Source organism: Pelecanus crispus, chromosome 2, assembly GCF_030463565.1.
Source record: "Pelecanus crispus isolate bPelCri1 chromosome 2, bPelCri1.pri, whole genome shotgun sequence".
In the NCBI taxonomy this organism is placed as follows: domain Eukaryota; kingdom Metazoa; phylum Chordata; class Aves; order Pelecaniformes; family Pelecanidae; genus Pelecanus; species Pelecanus crispus.
Window position 1 is genome coordinate 154,701,329 of NC_134644.1, and position 14,818 is coordinate 154,716,146.

Consider the following 14,818-nt stretch of genomic DNA (forward strand, 5'->3'; position numbering starts at 1 on the left):
TGCAATTAACACCTTTTAGAAAACCGTTCTGGGAACATACCTGGGTTTCAACATCCGTGAGTTTTCTCGTCTGCTCTGCTGTCTGACTGAGGAGGCTGGTCCCTATCTCAAGCATAGTGGCGGTGTGGTTCTGCACAGCATTCTGCTGCAGCTGCACCATCTCCGATTTCATGTTTTCTACAATGTAGTTCTCAAGCTGTAAAAGAGAAAAGGTTGTAACTGTGGTATTTTTACCTGTGTAGGCATTCCGGTGACATAAGGGTGCATAGCTGGCATTCTTGCCCAAAGGGGAAATTTCAGCGTTTTCAGGGGGAGCCCTAGTCTCAGCTGACCCTGTGACTGCTGGGGTAGGGACCTGACTATCTGGGTAGCCCCTTCCAGTCACAGAGTCCCAATGTTTTTCAAAGTATCATGGCCTGCTGGCATGACCTGGAGCAGGCCCTGCCTGCCTCCATCTGTGTCACGGTTGCAGTGAGCGTTTGTGGTAGAGATGTCATGGAAGCTCCAGAATGAACCCCTAAAAGAATAAAACTCACCACAGGGAAATGCCAGGTCCTACTTGTACATTGTAACTTACACGTGAGTTCTACCTGGAAGAGATCCTACCACAACCTACCTTGCCTGGATTGTTCCTATCTCACAGTCATTCAGCAATACGATTTTTTACTGGATTAGATCCCCACAAAGAATTTCACAAACTCAGCAATGAACACAGTTTAGTTTAGCTGTGGCCAAAAAATTGGAAAGGAACAAAGACACAGTCATAGCAATAAAAGAAGGAAGTCATTGACCAAAAAACAGAAAGTTGTTTTGCTCCTTTGTTTTTGTTGTCTTGATATTGTTTGGCTTGCATTTGCAGTCAGTTGAACAGAATCTGAATTAGGACCCTCTAAATAAACTGGGCACCCCAGAGGCAAGGTCACTTTTTGTTTCGGTTTGTTTTAGTTAATGTAGGCAGGGTCATTCCCTTCTAGCTACCTACGTCCTCACCCTGCCACAACAGACCATAAACCCAGGACTAGTCTGCAATATGATGAGATTGTTTCTTACTTATACAAACATCATTCTGGCATCTTGCTTGATGTGCTCCATAAAGTATTAACATAAAGAAAGGTGGCCCAGAACATTGTTTTCAGTACCTTTCGCTGAAATCAGCTGGAGTCCAGCCAATTTACACCTGTAAAGATTTGATCCTCAGTTTCATTTTGTGGCTGATATGATATGATTTTATGGTTAGCTGATTCCAGACTTAAGCAACCGCTGGTTTACCTAATAACTTTAATCACATTGGACCTGCTTCTGCAGCAGTAAGCATGTTTCATTGTGAAGGGTAAGCTGCGCAACTAAATAGTAACAACCAGATGGCGTTGATTTAAAGACTGAAGAAAGGAGCAGGAGTCAGATATACAGTGTGACTAATAAGAAGGGTTGCTTTCATCTTATCTATAAGCATTCCTGTGCTTAGGGGTAACTACTGTTAGATGTTCTGATAAGCCACATAAGCTGAGGTCACAAAGGATTTATTACAAATTTGATCATTTATGTGCACCTCCTAGTAGTTTTAAAAACATTTTTACAGAGAAAGAACAGTGCCACAATGTAAAATATTTTCTGCATAAGACAGTTGTTGGTGGCTTATTTGTTTGTTTGTTTACCCCAGTTTGGAGAAGCACTTAATACCCATGATGATCAAAAGCAAAGTGGATGTCCTACAGTTTCAGACAACAAAAACATTTGCTTGAAATGCCAGGTAACCAGTCTGGGCTGGAAACCTGCAGAGTGGAGTGTTTTAAGTGGTGGGGAAAATTTATTGTTGAATACTCTGATAAGTGTTAAAATGAGATTTAACAGCCAAGGAAAATTGTGTATTGTAAAATGATATCTGCAGTGGATGTCACCATTTTCCACTCCCAGTGTAAGTTTACTCTGCTTTAGTTTATTACTGTGAGATAAATGTTACAGATATTAAGCTAGTTCAAGGAAGATTTTACAGATCCATCACATTTCTACACCATGCTTTTATGTTCAGAAGTATTTTGCCTCTATCTCTTTCATATCAGATAATGTATTTTTATCCACACTTTGCTTGTTGTTGTTTTCTAACCAGTAATTTTTTTTTCCAAACTATCCCTTGGTTGCAAGTAATCCCTATGAAAGAGCCCCACAAACTGGATGGTTGTGCTTCTGGTCCAGATCCTGGAACACCTGAAAAAGAAGTTCAAATTTCCTCTGTAGCTTTCACCTCCTAAAGAAAACAGGGCTCTCAAGTAGAATGGTAAAGCCCATGATGGGGTATCAACACATACGTTTCCTCACATCCAATGTTTTTGGTTTCCAGATAGGACCACAGCATGTCTGTGGTGTGGCTGTACAGTGCTTGATATGTTAGTCCGCAGCTCTCTGAAACTGCCTTGCTGTACATGGGCTATGTGGTGCATGGGTCTAATGACTGTCTGGGAAAACCCATGCAATAATATGGTGGCTACACTTACTACACACCAGAAATCAGAAATTAGATATTTTAACACATCAATAAAAAGAAACACAAATACAGATATAAATATAAAAAGACAAAAAGACATTTATATTTCTAACATTTTTTTGCCTGTTATTACTCACATTACAGAAAGGATTGCGTTTGAAAGGTCTAACTGAACATGTGTGGAGCTAGAGCAGGTTTTGACTAGCAAGAACACGGGCATATATTGAGGCATATTGCATTACTTGTACTTCTAATTATTGTAGTCTAACTCACTCCCCATGGTATCCAGTCTTGGTCAATTGCCTTGGTTACTCAACCCTAAAACAACCTCTTGTTGAATCTGAGACTGACTCATTATAACAACTTTGTAAATATTTGGTGTTCAGTACACTGCCACAATAGTTTCTGTGAGCACATCTCAGGAGTATCAGGAGCTATTCACTCAGGCAAAGGAGGGTAGAACAAGGACTGAAATAATGTGTAGGTTCTGTTACATTAATTCCCCTTCCTTCCTTCACCCGCTTCTTTCAGTGTGCTTATGAGATTTATTGGTTGCAATACTGGCCCTGCTAAAATCAATGGCAAAATTCCCATTGACTTCAATAGGCCAAGATTTCACCTATTGTTTTTATTGCAGGAAACCAGCATTTACCAGGTTCATTATGACCAAGCACTGAGTTTTATCTGAAGCCTTCCCTTCTTTGGAGGCTTTGTATTAAGTGTACTGAAGCTTAGACTGAGCTTTCTTTGTGGTTAGTTAGGAGGAATAGCATCTTTTTAACAGGAGATAAAAGGATCCTTGCAGGGTGGCCTCACAGAAAATGTGACATGCAGAAACCTATTCACAGAAGTAAATTCAAGAACATGTAAGGGTTTAAGTCATTTTTTAGAATCCCTTCATCCTATAATTAAGTTAAATTCAATTTGTCCAGAGACTCTGCATTAAACAGTAAATATGTAATGCATGATGAAATTACCTTTTCAGGTGAATCTACTTTTTACGTTTGGATTTTCAAATCCTTATATTACCGTTTCTTCTTATTTCAGTTTTTTGTTGCAAAAGTGAAACAGAATCCTTTTCTGCATTCTTTTCCCCCCATCCCACACCTTCTACTGTACGACTTTCTATAGTGCATTGATGTCCCTGTTATTAATTCGGCTGCATCTGCTTTCGGTAAGACTCGTTACATTGCACAGGAGCTTTTAGTAATGCAGAATTACCGGTGGGATGCATAATAATGTTATAACATTCTCAGAAATAAAACTGTCAGAAGGTTCACTGCTATTGTTTAATAAACATTCCAGAGGATTATGCATTAAAAGTATCTAGCTTTTTCTGGACAATGTTTATTGAATAATCTTCATAGAAACCACCCAAACACTAATAGAAGTATTAAAATGGGAACTGTAACTTAGGATCTAAGTAAATGATAATGGTTTGTGGCAGATGGCTTATAAACAAAATAAGAGCTTTTTCTTTTACTTTGATCAAGTAATGTTGGTCCCATGTAATTATATGGTAAGGACTGCTATGATATCCAGATGACATTAGGTTTTCATACAGTGCCTTAGAACAAGAATGCAAGTTAAGGTAACAATAGACTGCTCTCCCTCTCCTACCATTAACCATGTATTGCACATCATTTGGAATAATAGAAAGACAATGCACCAGTGATATTTTGTAAGAGCTGTTTTGTCTTGTCTTGTCTTGCTTACCTGAAGATGTAGTAGTAATACTATACTGTAACAACCAATTAAAGTTCTTTTCTTCTTTCTTTGTTCTTCTGTCTGAAGGAGGGTCATATTTCCATACACTGATAAACTGCCTCGGGGAGTCAGATATAAAAGTGACATTTGATATAATTTGTATTTTATAAATACACAAACAGCCTTCATGGGTATAAGCTGGAAGAAGTTGAAATATACAGAATATCATAGAATTTCTTTGACTTTTGCAGAATCCAAAGGGGTTAGGAAGGAATTTATCACCAAGAAAACTGATTTGATTTGTGTATTGAAAAGGCCAACATTACATGTATTTAAAAAAAATAATATCTTCTACAAACTATTTGTCGATGAGAAAAGATTGATAAAACAACAAATTTACAATGATGCACGCTTCTTGTATTACAGATTCTAGGAGTAGATACCAACCAGAATACATCCTTCCACTATTTCTGACCGTATGTAATCAGTGGTAATCAGGGGAAGTGAGCATGGATGGCACATAAAGGCAATGAATAATGCTTAATGTTAACATGCTAATCTGCACCTGATTTGGAACAACCTTACCTGGGCTTTAAGCATGTCAAGGAAAATGCACATCAGCCAGAAAAAAGATTGTAGATATAAGATCAAATAGACAATGAAGATGACTACTTTTCCAAATCTATCTTCAATTAGACTTAGTAGGATTGCAATATAGATTGCACCAAAGGAGAGAAGTAGTGATTCATTTGAGGAATAAACTTTTTCAGATCTCAAGTAACTGATTATCTACATTAAGGAGACACAGAATGCATACTGATAATTCCCATGAATTTATGAAATCAACCATTGCTGAGCTAAAGTGAAAGCTTTAAATGGCTGGTACACACACTGGACTCACAGAAAGGCCTTTTGGGATATGTAGTATATGACGCTTTAACAAAGAAATCATTGGTTCTGAAATATACATAAATATTTGTGGGTTCCAATTCTACAAGGAACCAGAAGAGTAATCCAGCAACTCTATACATAGCCAAACAAACATTTTTGAGGAAAGCTGGCTATAGAAACTCTGTTTTATCTTTTTTTTTAATGTAATGTATACCCAGACTTCTAGCCTTAAGGCAGCAAGAAAATAAGCCTGTTAGTTTTTCAGTTTTCCCTTAATGATAGTAATTATTTGCATGATACTTGAGCAATTCATTTTTCTGTACTTGTTTCTGCATTTTCATAGATTTCTGTAATACTGTAACTCATCATTTTGATTTCTTACTTAGGCATTTTTTATATCTTATACCTAAATCACAATATTTTGATTTTCCAAATTCTATTCCTGACAGAGAAACAATGACTTCCAGAGTGTGTATATCCTCCTAAAATACCTCATGTTGAAATGAATATATGCATTTCTGAACTGAAATATTTGGTTATTTTTTCCAAACCAAATGTTCCAAAGACATCAAGGATACTTTTCCTTAAATCCTTGAATCCTTTCATGCCTGAATCTTTGGCTTTTCATATGTTTACTATCTGGCTATAAAGCATCATTAATAGACACAATTAAATTGCCATCATGAAAAATTGATGGTTGATCATAGAACCATAGAATTGTTTATGTTGGAAAAGACCTTTAAGATCATCAAGTCCAACCATTAACCTAGCACTGCCAAGTCCACCACTAAACCATGTCCCTAAGCACCCCATCTACACGTCTTTTAAATACCTCCAGGGATGGGGACTCAACCACTTCTCTGGGCAGCCTATTCCAATGCTTGACAACCGTTTTGGTGAAGAAATTTTTCCTAATATCCAATCTAAACGTCCCCTGGTGCAACTTGACGCCATTTCCTCTCGTCCTATCACTTGTTACTTGGGAAAAGAGACCAACACCCACCTCACTGCAACCTCCTTTCAGGTAGTTGTAGAGAGCAATAAGGTCTCCCTCTGAGCCTCCTTTTCTCCGGACTAAACAACCCCAGTTCACTTCACCACTCCTTATAAGACTTGTGCTCTAGACCCTTCACCAGCTTTGTTACCAAGCTTTGTTTAATTTACATGTTTATTTGTTTAATTTATATGTTTAATTTATAGCCTGCATAAGTTACATATATATATACTGTGAACATATCCTCATATGTATGGAGGCTCACAGATACAAATAACCACTACTTGTTTCTTTAGCATGTGACCAGTGAAACTACAGCTGCATTCTCAGCACACAGCAGCAAAACACTGTTCAGTTCAGCCCCCTCTGATGGAAACTGAGATTTCTAATCCAAGTGACTTCCAATGTACTAATGACACTTGACCATGGTGGTTGAACTTGGTTTGATAGCAATCTTCAGTTAAATAAAACTGTGCTATGAATATAGAAGAATCTTTTAGATAGTTTAAAAAAAAAAAAAAAATCATGTTTTCCTCTTCAGATAAACAGAAAGATGACCAGACATCTTCTTGTCAGAAGAAATCAGGGATAACAGATGTAAGAGATTATTCCAAAAGACATGAAGTAACCTTTCTGCTTCATTCAGCATGAGTAAAGTGTCTGCAATAATTTTTTCTCCAGTTCTGAATGTTGCAATTCAAGAGAGATGTACATTATTTTGGGACACTGTACAGAAGATAAAGGATGGTCATAAATCTAGAAAACTGAAAGACTTTGGAAAGTTTAGTTTAATAAGAAGGCTAATGAGAAAATAACTGACTAGAAGGACATAAAACTGCAAAGAGGAAGAGAATAATTTGCTTTCCACATCCATGAAGGTGCAGTAAGTGAAGTTTAACTTTTACATATTAAGGGAAAAGTTTTCTAACAGTACAGGTAATAAAATACTGATAGGGATTCTGTGGGAAAACTGTGAAAACTCCATCACTGGGGGTCTTAAAAGAATACTTTAGGTAAAGATCAGGCAGATTATATGGTATTTTATGGTTATTTCTATTTCTATTTTTTCATTCTTCTCAGGTTTTTTAGTACTTTACTTCAGACCTAAGCTCACAAACTCAATATTTGGAATCAAACTTTATATTAAAACCTCAATTGGGCTGAGAATAGGTTTGGAAAACTCATGTCCTAATGAAACATTTAGAAGGAAGTCAGTAAAAGAGGAGTCTCATGAATTAAAGACAGAACGATTTAAAAAAAAAAAACCACACATAATGATACAAATAAGAGGAACTGTTCTGTATGTTCTGTATAGAACAAATCAGGAAAATGAGGAAAGTCACTGAGGATGTTTCTGAATGTATGAATATACCTCAGTAGGGACGCAGTCTGCAGAACCATCTGAGAAACTATTGTGTGAAGCAGCTCTGCAATTATAAAATGGCAGCAGTGTATTGTACTCAAGTTACTTCTATTGGGCTGCTTTAGAAACTACAGTCCCTGAAAATCAGTCAATTTGTGGATACGTGAGCTGTGTCAATGGTAGCTTGGCACCTCTGTACCATGTTATGTTATGCAATAAATTACATAAAATGTACTAGGCAATAGTAGCTATTGGTGGTGGAAGAATACACTGTATGGCATCCTACTGGAATTTTGGGAAACTGGAAGCAAAAGTATTTTTATTAAGCATTGTACTTTATATGAATACAAATAGTCCTTGCTACACCAGTCAAGATAAGACATGGGGAACTTTGTTCCAAGATACCGGAAGACTTCCCCAGTTTAATTTACCCAATAGCATAATATTCAATATACAAGTAAATTATGGGAGCAAGAAGGCTGAGTTTCACTTCCTCACAACGTATCTGGCATATCAAAGACAGTGTATTGACTTAGGCCAAGTATTGATTGTACTGGCCTGATAATTCAATCTGGGCTTTCTACTAAGGTATCTTCAAGAAATCTTTCCCATTAGTTTTCAAAGTTTTATATCACTCTAAAAGTTTGCCCGCTTCTAGACTAAAACCCCAAAATCTGTATAAATGAAATTTATTTGTCATTTCAGTTGTAATTAATTACAGTTATTACAAAAGCACACAAAACACTTCAAGAGTCAATTTCAATTACTATTGTATGAATATTAGGTCTCTCTCAGTTTTTTAAGCTTAAGGCTTAATAAAGTCAATAAGCAGCATAATTGAGAATCATATCAAATGTGATTACATGGTCCCATAAGGAAGCTACTTATAACAAGTAAATCAGAACAATATGTTCTTATTTTCTACTGGTTAGTAATATTTTTGGTTCAAAGAATTATCCAGTTTAGTGTTAACCTTTACAAATTTTATTACAGCATCAAACATATTTTTCTTTCTTGATCTAACTTTCCAAAGCACTTAATTCTATAAACTAAATTCATTTATGATTTATACAGTTGACTGCAAACATGAACCATCCTCAATATACACTGAAGGGAAAGGCATACTTGTAGAAAAGGCAACATCTGCAATCTTACCCTAAAAATATTAACATCTGGGGGGATTTTTAAAAAGTAATTTTCTATTAAAGTGTGGAACTAATTAATTTTCTTTGGCAAAGATACTTTTGGTGAGGAGTACTTTCAGAATGGCTAATTTTGTAACAACTTCTGTGTAGAAGAATAGACACCTTATGGCTCATTCTGGAAGATGGACATACCGTTTAAAATTGGTTCCACTGAAATATCTCCTCACTACGTTACATACTGTTCTTGAAAAATGTAACCTTAAACTGGATAAATAGCTCTGGTTGCTATATTGCACTGCCAACTTATAGTTAAACTTTCAGTGAACCTGGGAATCTGTAGTATAGTTTGGAATCTATATGTAACTTTTTATTTGTGTTATACGAGGTAGTATAATGTTTTAACATTGTATTATTTAATCCATTTTTAATTCTGCTTCATTTCTTACATTCATCACTATGACATATGAGCGTATGGTTGGTATTCTGTGTAAGAAAACACTTTTCCAAGAAAGGTTCTGAAATTAAGACTCAACTGCATTACATTCTAGTCATTGCACAAGTTTCTTCTTTCTGTAGTGCCTTATATAAATATCACAGAAGGGGAATCTCTTTATTCACTGGCATAAGCTCTGCCTTCAGCTCTTAGGTTCTCTATCTTAGGTCCTTCTTGATGAAGAAATCACAAATCCTTTTTATTACCATTTGTCTGTCTTTCCTGTGTATGTTGTAACTTCGTTGGAGATTACCCTTCTGCCTTTCATCAGTACCTTATACAAAGTCTCAAAGTCAGCTGAAGACCCAGGACATTATATTTCGATGATAACTGCCAATAATCTACATTCTGAATCTGGGATCTTTTTTGAAAGCATAAATGGGAAATTTAGATGTACTGAAACCACTCAAAGTACTGCAATTTCAATACATATGAGGCTACAAGTATGCAAGGGAATCCCCTGGGCCATCAAACACCTTCCCCACTGTTCCAGGCAACTACTCTTTTTTACCTTTAACCTGGAGAGATCCACAAAACATCCACTCCCTGCATCCCACCAGTCTTAAAACACTCAGCAGAACTCATGATCTATTCACTATGCATTCACATCCTCTGTGTGTGTGCTTCTATCATAAATAACCTAGTGGTGAGGAAAACTGAAAGTGATCTCATATCATTTGCTAGGTGACAGGGAATAATTCAAGCTTTCTAAAGTTTCAGCATTACCAGAAATGTAAATCTTATTGTGTACTCCCTGTCTGTGATGCCTATGATGTTTCACAAGCACCTGGTAAGGACTGAACCGTGGTAGGGTTTTGCCTTGTCCAAAAACAGATGAAGTGCGGGGCCAAAGATCCTTGTGGCCATGATTAGGGTTCATGCAGCTAACTTTACCTCAAACCACAGAGAAAACTGGAAGCAGAACGTATCTGCAGTGACAGCATGGTTAGTGGTCTGCTTGATGGCAGAGCATGCTGCTGCCAACTTCTGGCCCTCAGTGAAGCCTTTGACAAGCTAGAGCACCTAAGCCCCCAAGGTGTTTGTAAGCAGATGAGATCTCTCACCTCAGCATGGCTTATTTAGTCAAAAATCATAGAATCATAGAATCATAGAATCATAGAATGCTTTGGGTTGGAAGGGACCTTCAGAGGTCATCTAGCCCAACACCCCTGCAGTGAGCAGGGACAGCTTTAACCAGATCAGGTTGCTCAGAGCCCCATCCAACCTGACCTTGAATGTTGCCGGGGATGGGGCCTCCACCACCTCTCTGGGCAACTTGTTCCAGTGTTTCACCACCCTCATTGTAAAAAATTTCTTTCTTATGTCTAGTCTAAATCTATTCTTCTTTAGTTTAAAACCATTACTCCTTGTCCTGTCACAACAGGCCTTGCTAAAAAGATTCTCCCCATCTTTCCTGTAGGCCCCCTTTAAGTACTGGAAGGTCGCAATAAGGTCTCCCTGCAGACTTCTCTTCTCCAGGCTGAACAATCCCAACTCTCTCAGCCTGACCTCATAGGAGAGGTGCTCCAGCCCTCGGATCATTTTAGTGGCCCTCCTCTGGACCCGCTCCAACAGGTCCATGTCCTTCTTGTGCTGAGGGCCCCAGAGCTGGATGCAGTACTCCAGGTGGGGTCTTACCAGAGCAGAGTAGAGAGGCAGAATCACCTCCCTCAATCTGCTGGCCATGCTTCTTTTGATGCAGCCCAGGTTGGCTTTCTGGGCTGCAAGCGCACATTGCCGGCTCCTGTCCAGCTTTTCACCCACCAGTACCCCCAAGTCCTTCTCCGCAGGACTGCTCTCAATCTCTTCATCCCCCAACCTGTACTGATATGGGGGGTTGCCCCGTCCCAGGTGCAGGACCTTGCATTTGGCTTTGTTGAACCTCATGAGGTTCACACAGGCCCACCTCTCCAGCTTGTCCAGGTCCCTTTGGATGACATCTTGTCCTTCTGGCATGTCAACCGCACCACTCAGCTTGGTGTCGTCTGCAAACTTGCTGAGGGTGCACTTGATCCCACTGTCTGTGTCATTGATGAAGATATTAAATAGCACTGGTCCCAGTACGGACCCCTGAGGGACGCCACTTGTCACCGGTCTCCATGTGGACATCAAGCCATTGACTACAACCTCTGGATGTGACCATCCAGCCAATTCCTTATCCATCAAACAGTCCACCCATCAAACCCATAACTCCCCAATTTAGAGAGAAGGATGTTGTGGGGGACCGTGTTGAACGCTTTACAGAAGTCCAAGTAGATGACATCCATTGCTTTTCCCTTGTCCACTGATGCAGTTACTCCTTCATAGAAAGCCAGTAGGTTGGTCAGGCAGGACTTGCCCTTGGTGAAGCCGTGCTGGCTGTGTCGAATCACCTCCCTGTCCTTCTTGTGCTTGAGCATAGCTTCTAGGAGGATCTGTTCCGTGATCTTCCCAGGCACAGGGGTGAGGCTGACAGGTCGATAGTTCCCAGGGTCCTCCTTTCTTCCCTTTTTAAAAATGGGCACAACGTGATTCCCCTTTTTCCAGTCAGCAGGGACTTCACCTGTCTGCCATGACTTTTCAAATATCATGGCAAGTGGCTTGGCAACTACATCAGCCAATTCCCTCAGGACTCTGGGATGCATCTCATCAGGTCCCATTGACTTGTGTACATCGAGGTTCTTCAGGTGGCCTCAAACCTGATCTTCCCTTACAGTGGGAGGGGCTTTGCCCCCCTGGTCCCCATCTTTTGGTCCATCGATTCGGGAGGGGTGAGGAGAGAGGTTGCCAGTGAAGACCGAGGCAAAGAAGTTGTTGAGTACCTCAAGAAGTTGTTGAGTACCTCAGAATGTTTACAAGAATGCTATCTATACTACACAGAATGAGAATATTTTAATCAAGAGCCCTGTTCTTTTCTCCTCCTTTCCCTTGCCTAATAATGGCAAATATTATTTTTATTTTGATTTATGTCTTCTGTTCAGCATTTGGCTTCAACACCATGATTCCAGTTTACATTGAAGACTGATGTTCTTGTCCATTGATACCTGACACAGCAGAGAGCAAAGCGTCTATGTGCTGTAAAATCCATTCTCCTGCAGAACTCAGGGAGGCAGATGCCTGAAATCTGCTGAACTACTTCAGACAATTAGCAATTAATATATAGACAAGAGTTTATATCTTCTCACACACAGTATTTATGTTTATATGAGTGTATACATAATAACTCCCTTAAATTATGGGTTATAAATGTAGGTAGACAGCAATATTCATTTGTGTCCTATAAAGTCTGGCTATATTTATGGTTCTTAACAATAATCTGGGCACAAGCAGTTTTATGATAGATATTCTAGATACATGAAAATGTTTACCTTAGTTTTACTACAGACATTAAAAAATGATGTCGATACATCTCTGCTGGAATCACTTTATAATTTTAAGGCACAAATAAATGAAATTTCCAGAAGTATCTGTAGCAGTAAACTAAGAATTTCAGTTTCCCACAGCACTATAAAAAAGTTAAGTACTAGTACAAACTCTAACACCTTTTCTTTCCATTCTTGAAATTCTATATATACCCATCAATCTCTGAGTGCCTCCAGACATACCTATAATTAACAGCATTATAATGAATGTTTAAGTCTGCATACTGGGGAGATGGTCTTGCCAAAATATGTACAGCCCCAAAAAACTTGGTTTCTTCCTGTGCTGATGGAACTGATTGCTTGAATACATGTCGAACAGTGAATGAAAATACTTAAATAAAATCATTGCCAAATACTCCCAATAATTATTAAAATGAGAAATGTACATAAAAATCTCAGATTGAAACTGTCATGTGTTCAGTATACATGTACATGTATTTACATATGCACATACATATATGTATATATAAAATAAGGATGAGTTATCTCCACTAAACAGATTATAAAAACCCTGTCTTAGAAGCAGTCTCTGAAGTTCACTAAACCATATAATGAAATATCAGGTACTCAAATTAGCTTGCAGAAAAGACTGTGATACTTAATAAGACAAAAGTGCCTTGGTTTATCTGAAATGGTGTAGTTCAAGATATATATCCTTTTATGGCTTTAATAATTGTATAGAAAGATAAGACCTTTTTTATAGGAAATATGAGAGCAGCCAAAGCATATGAAGACTATTCTGGTCTCTCTTTTCATTAAATTCCTCTGGGGATTTTGAAAGGGAGCAGTCACAGGTTTCCTTTAAGTAAATGTGTGCTGATACGATCTCCTTCATCTCCAGTTGTTGGAATGAGATTCAGGATATGCTTATGGGTATCAATTCCTTGCCCCAGTTTACTTCTTGAATGCTACAGCCTCTGAGTGAGAATATAAAACTGCAGGTTTCTCTAGAGACCTTTTGTACTGGTAATAAGTATTATCATTTCCATTAGCTGCTAAAGGAATAATCATCCTGGAGCTGCAATGATGAAGAGTGGAATCAGGTTGTTCTGTACTTAACAGTGAGTACAAACTCAGTAGTAGCAACAAGAAAAATGCATTGAAAATCTCTTCTTTTACTCTAATTCTGTAGAATAAAAGCTGGTCCAAACATTTAAATTTAGGGAAAATCTGAAAATTTAAATCTTTTGGAGATTTCCTGCACTTAAGTCACTGTTAAGAGGAGACAAATGAAAAGGAATGCTGGAAGAGCATTCCTTTATAAGTCATGAAATCATGAGCTAAAGTGGGGAAGCTTTCAGCCTTCAGTTTCATATCTGCTACCTCATTGTCAGTAGTTTCTCTTTCTTTGGCTGATGCACAGTTCCTATTGCTGTTGTTAACAAAGATAGGACAAATAAATTCATAGATGAACAACTGATTATGTATGTGCATAAGCACGCACGCAGAACACAGATGTAGCAAATGATAGAGGGAGAGGCATGTATTAGAAATGGATTGCTAGACAAGAGATAGGCAGTTTGTATGCATATATCTGATTTAACAAGGGAAAACAGAAGCCACCAGACATGTATTCACAAATGTTATGCTTAATAACTAAGTTAAAAACAATTAAACATGAATGGTTTAAGATTCATGCATGCTCAATACAGATTCAAAGAATTATACTAAAAGTGAAGTGGTATGGTTTTAACTATTTTTTAATAGTAAGAACCTCTTTGGATGTATCCTTTGGACAATCTAAATATGAATATCTTCCCAGTGATCAGTGAACTAAGCCCCCAGGCGTACTGGCACCCGTGGCTGCTTCCGCATTCCCAGCGAGGTGGCTGGGTGGCTGGCAGACTCGCTCTCTCACTGATTAAGTTGCTACTTTTGTCTGCAAATTTCCACACAGTGTCCCTGTGCCTGAAGTGATAACGATCACAGTCATTTCCGATTTGTAATCCAGGAACATGTACTGGCCCTTGCCCTGAGGGAGCTTCACAGTTCACAAATATAAAGTGACAGTCCTTTTGGCATGATTAATGCAGTGAAAACACTGAGCAGTGAGTCAAAGATGAGACACACCAGTTATTTCAAGTCCGTCCTTCACTCAGGTCTTGTATGAATTCTTAGCATTTACCATTTACCTTCTACAATACTTCTAATTTTACAATAAATCCCAAGTAGGTCATGTATAACAATAAGACTAATGTTTTCTTGCCAAGTAAAACTACATTCAGAAGGGTGGTTTTGTCATAACTCAGAAGCATTTACAGTGTAATAAAAAAATACATTGAATAAATGAACATATCAGAATAACAGGACTATTAAATAAAAAGAAAATATCCCAGGCCTTT

The 14,818-nt window shown here is 38.2% G+C and overlaps 1 protein-coding gene across 1 annotated transcript in view; it reads right to left on the bottom strand.

Moving 5' to 3' along the window:
- Nucleotides 1-14,818, bottom strand: part of ANGPT1 (angiopoietin 1) — a 167,097-nt gene that overhangs the window by 91,164 nt on the left and 61,115 nt on the right. The window contains exon 2 of the mRNA XM_075705277.1: nucleotides 41-196. Coding sequence (XP_075561392.1) covers nucleotides 41-196 — 156 coding nt within the window. The remainder of the gene's footprint in view (nucleotides 1-40; nucleotides 197-14,818) is intronic.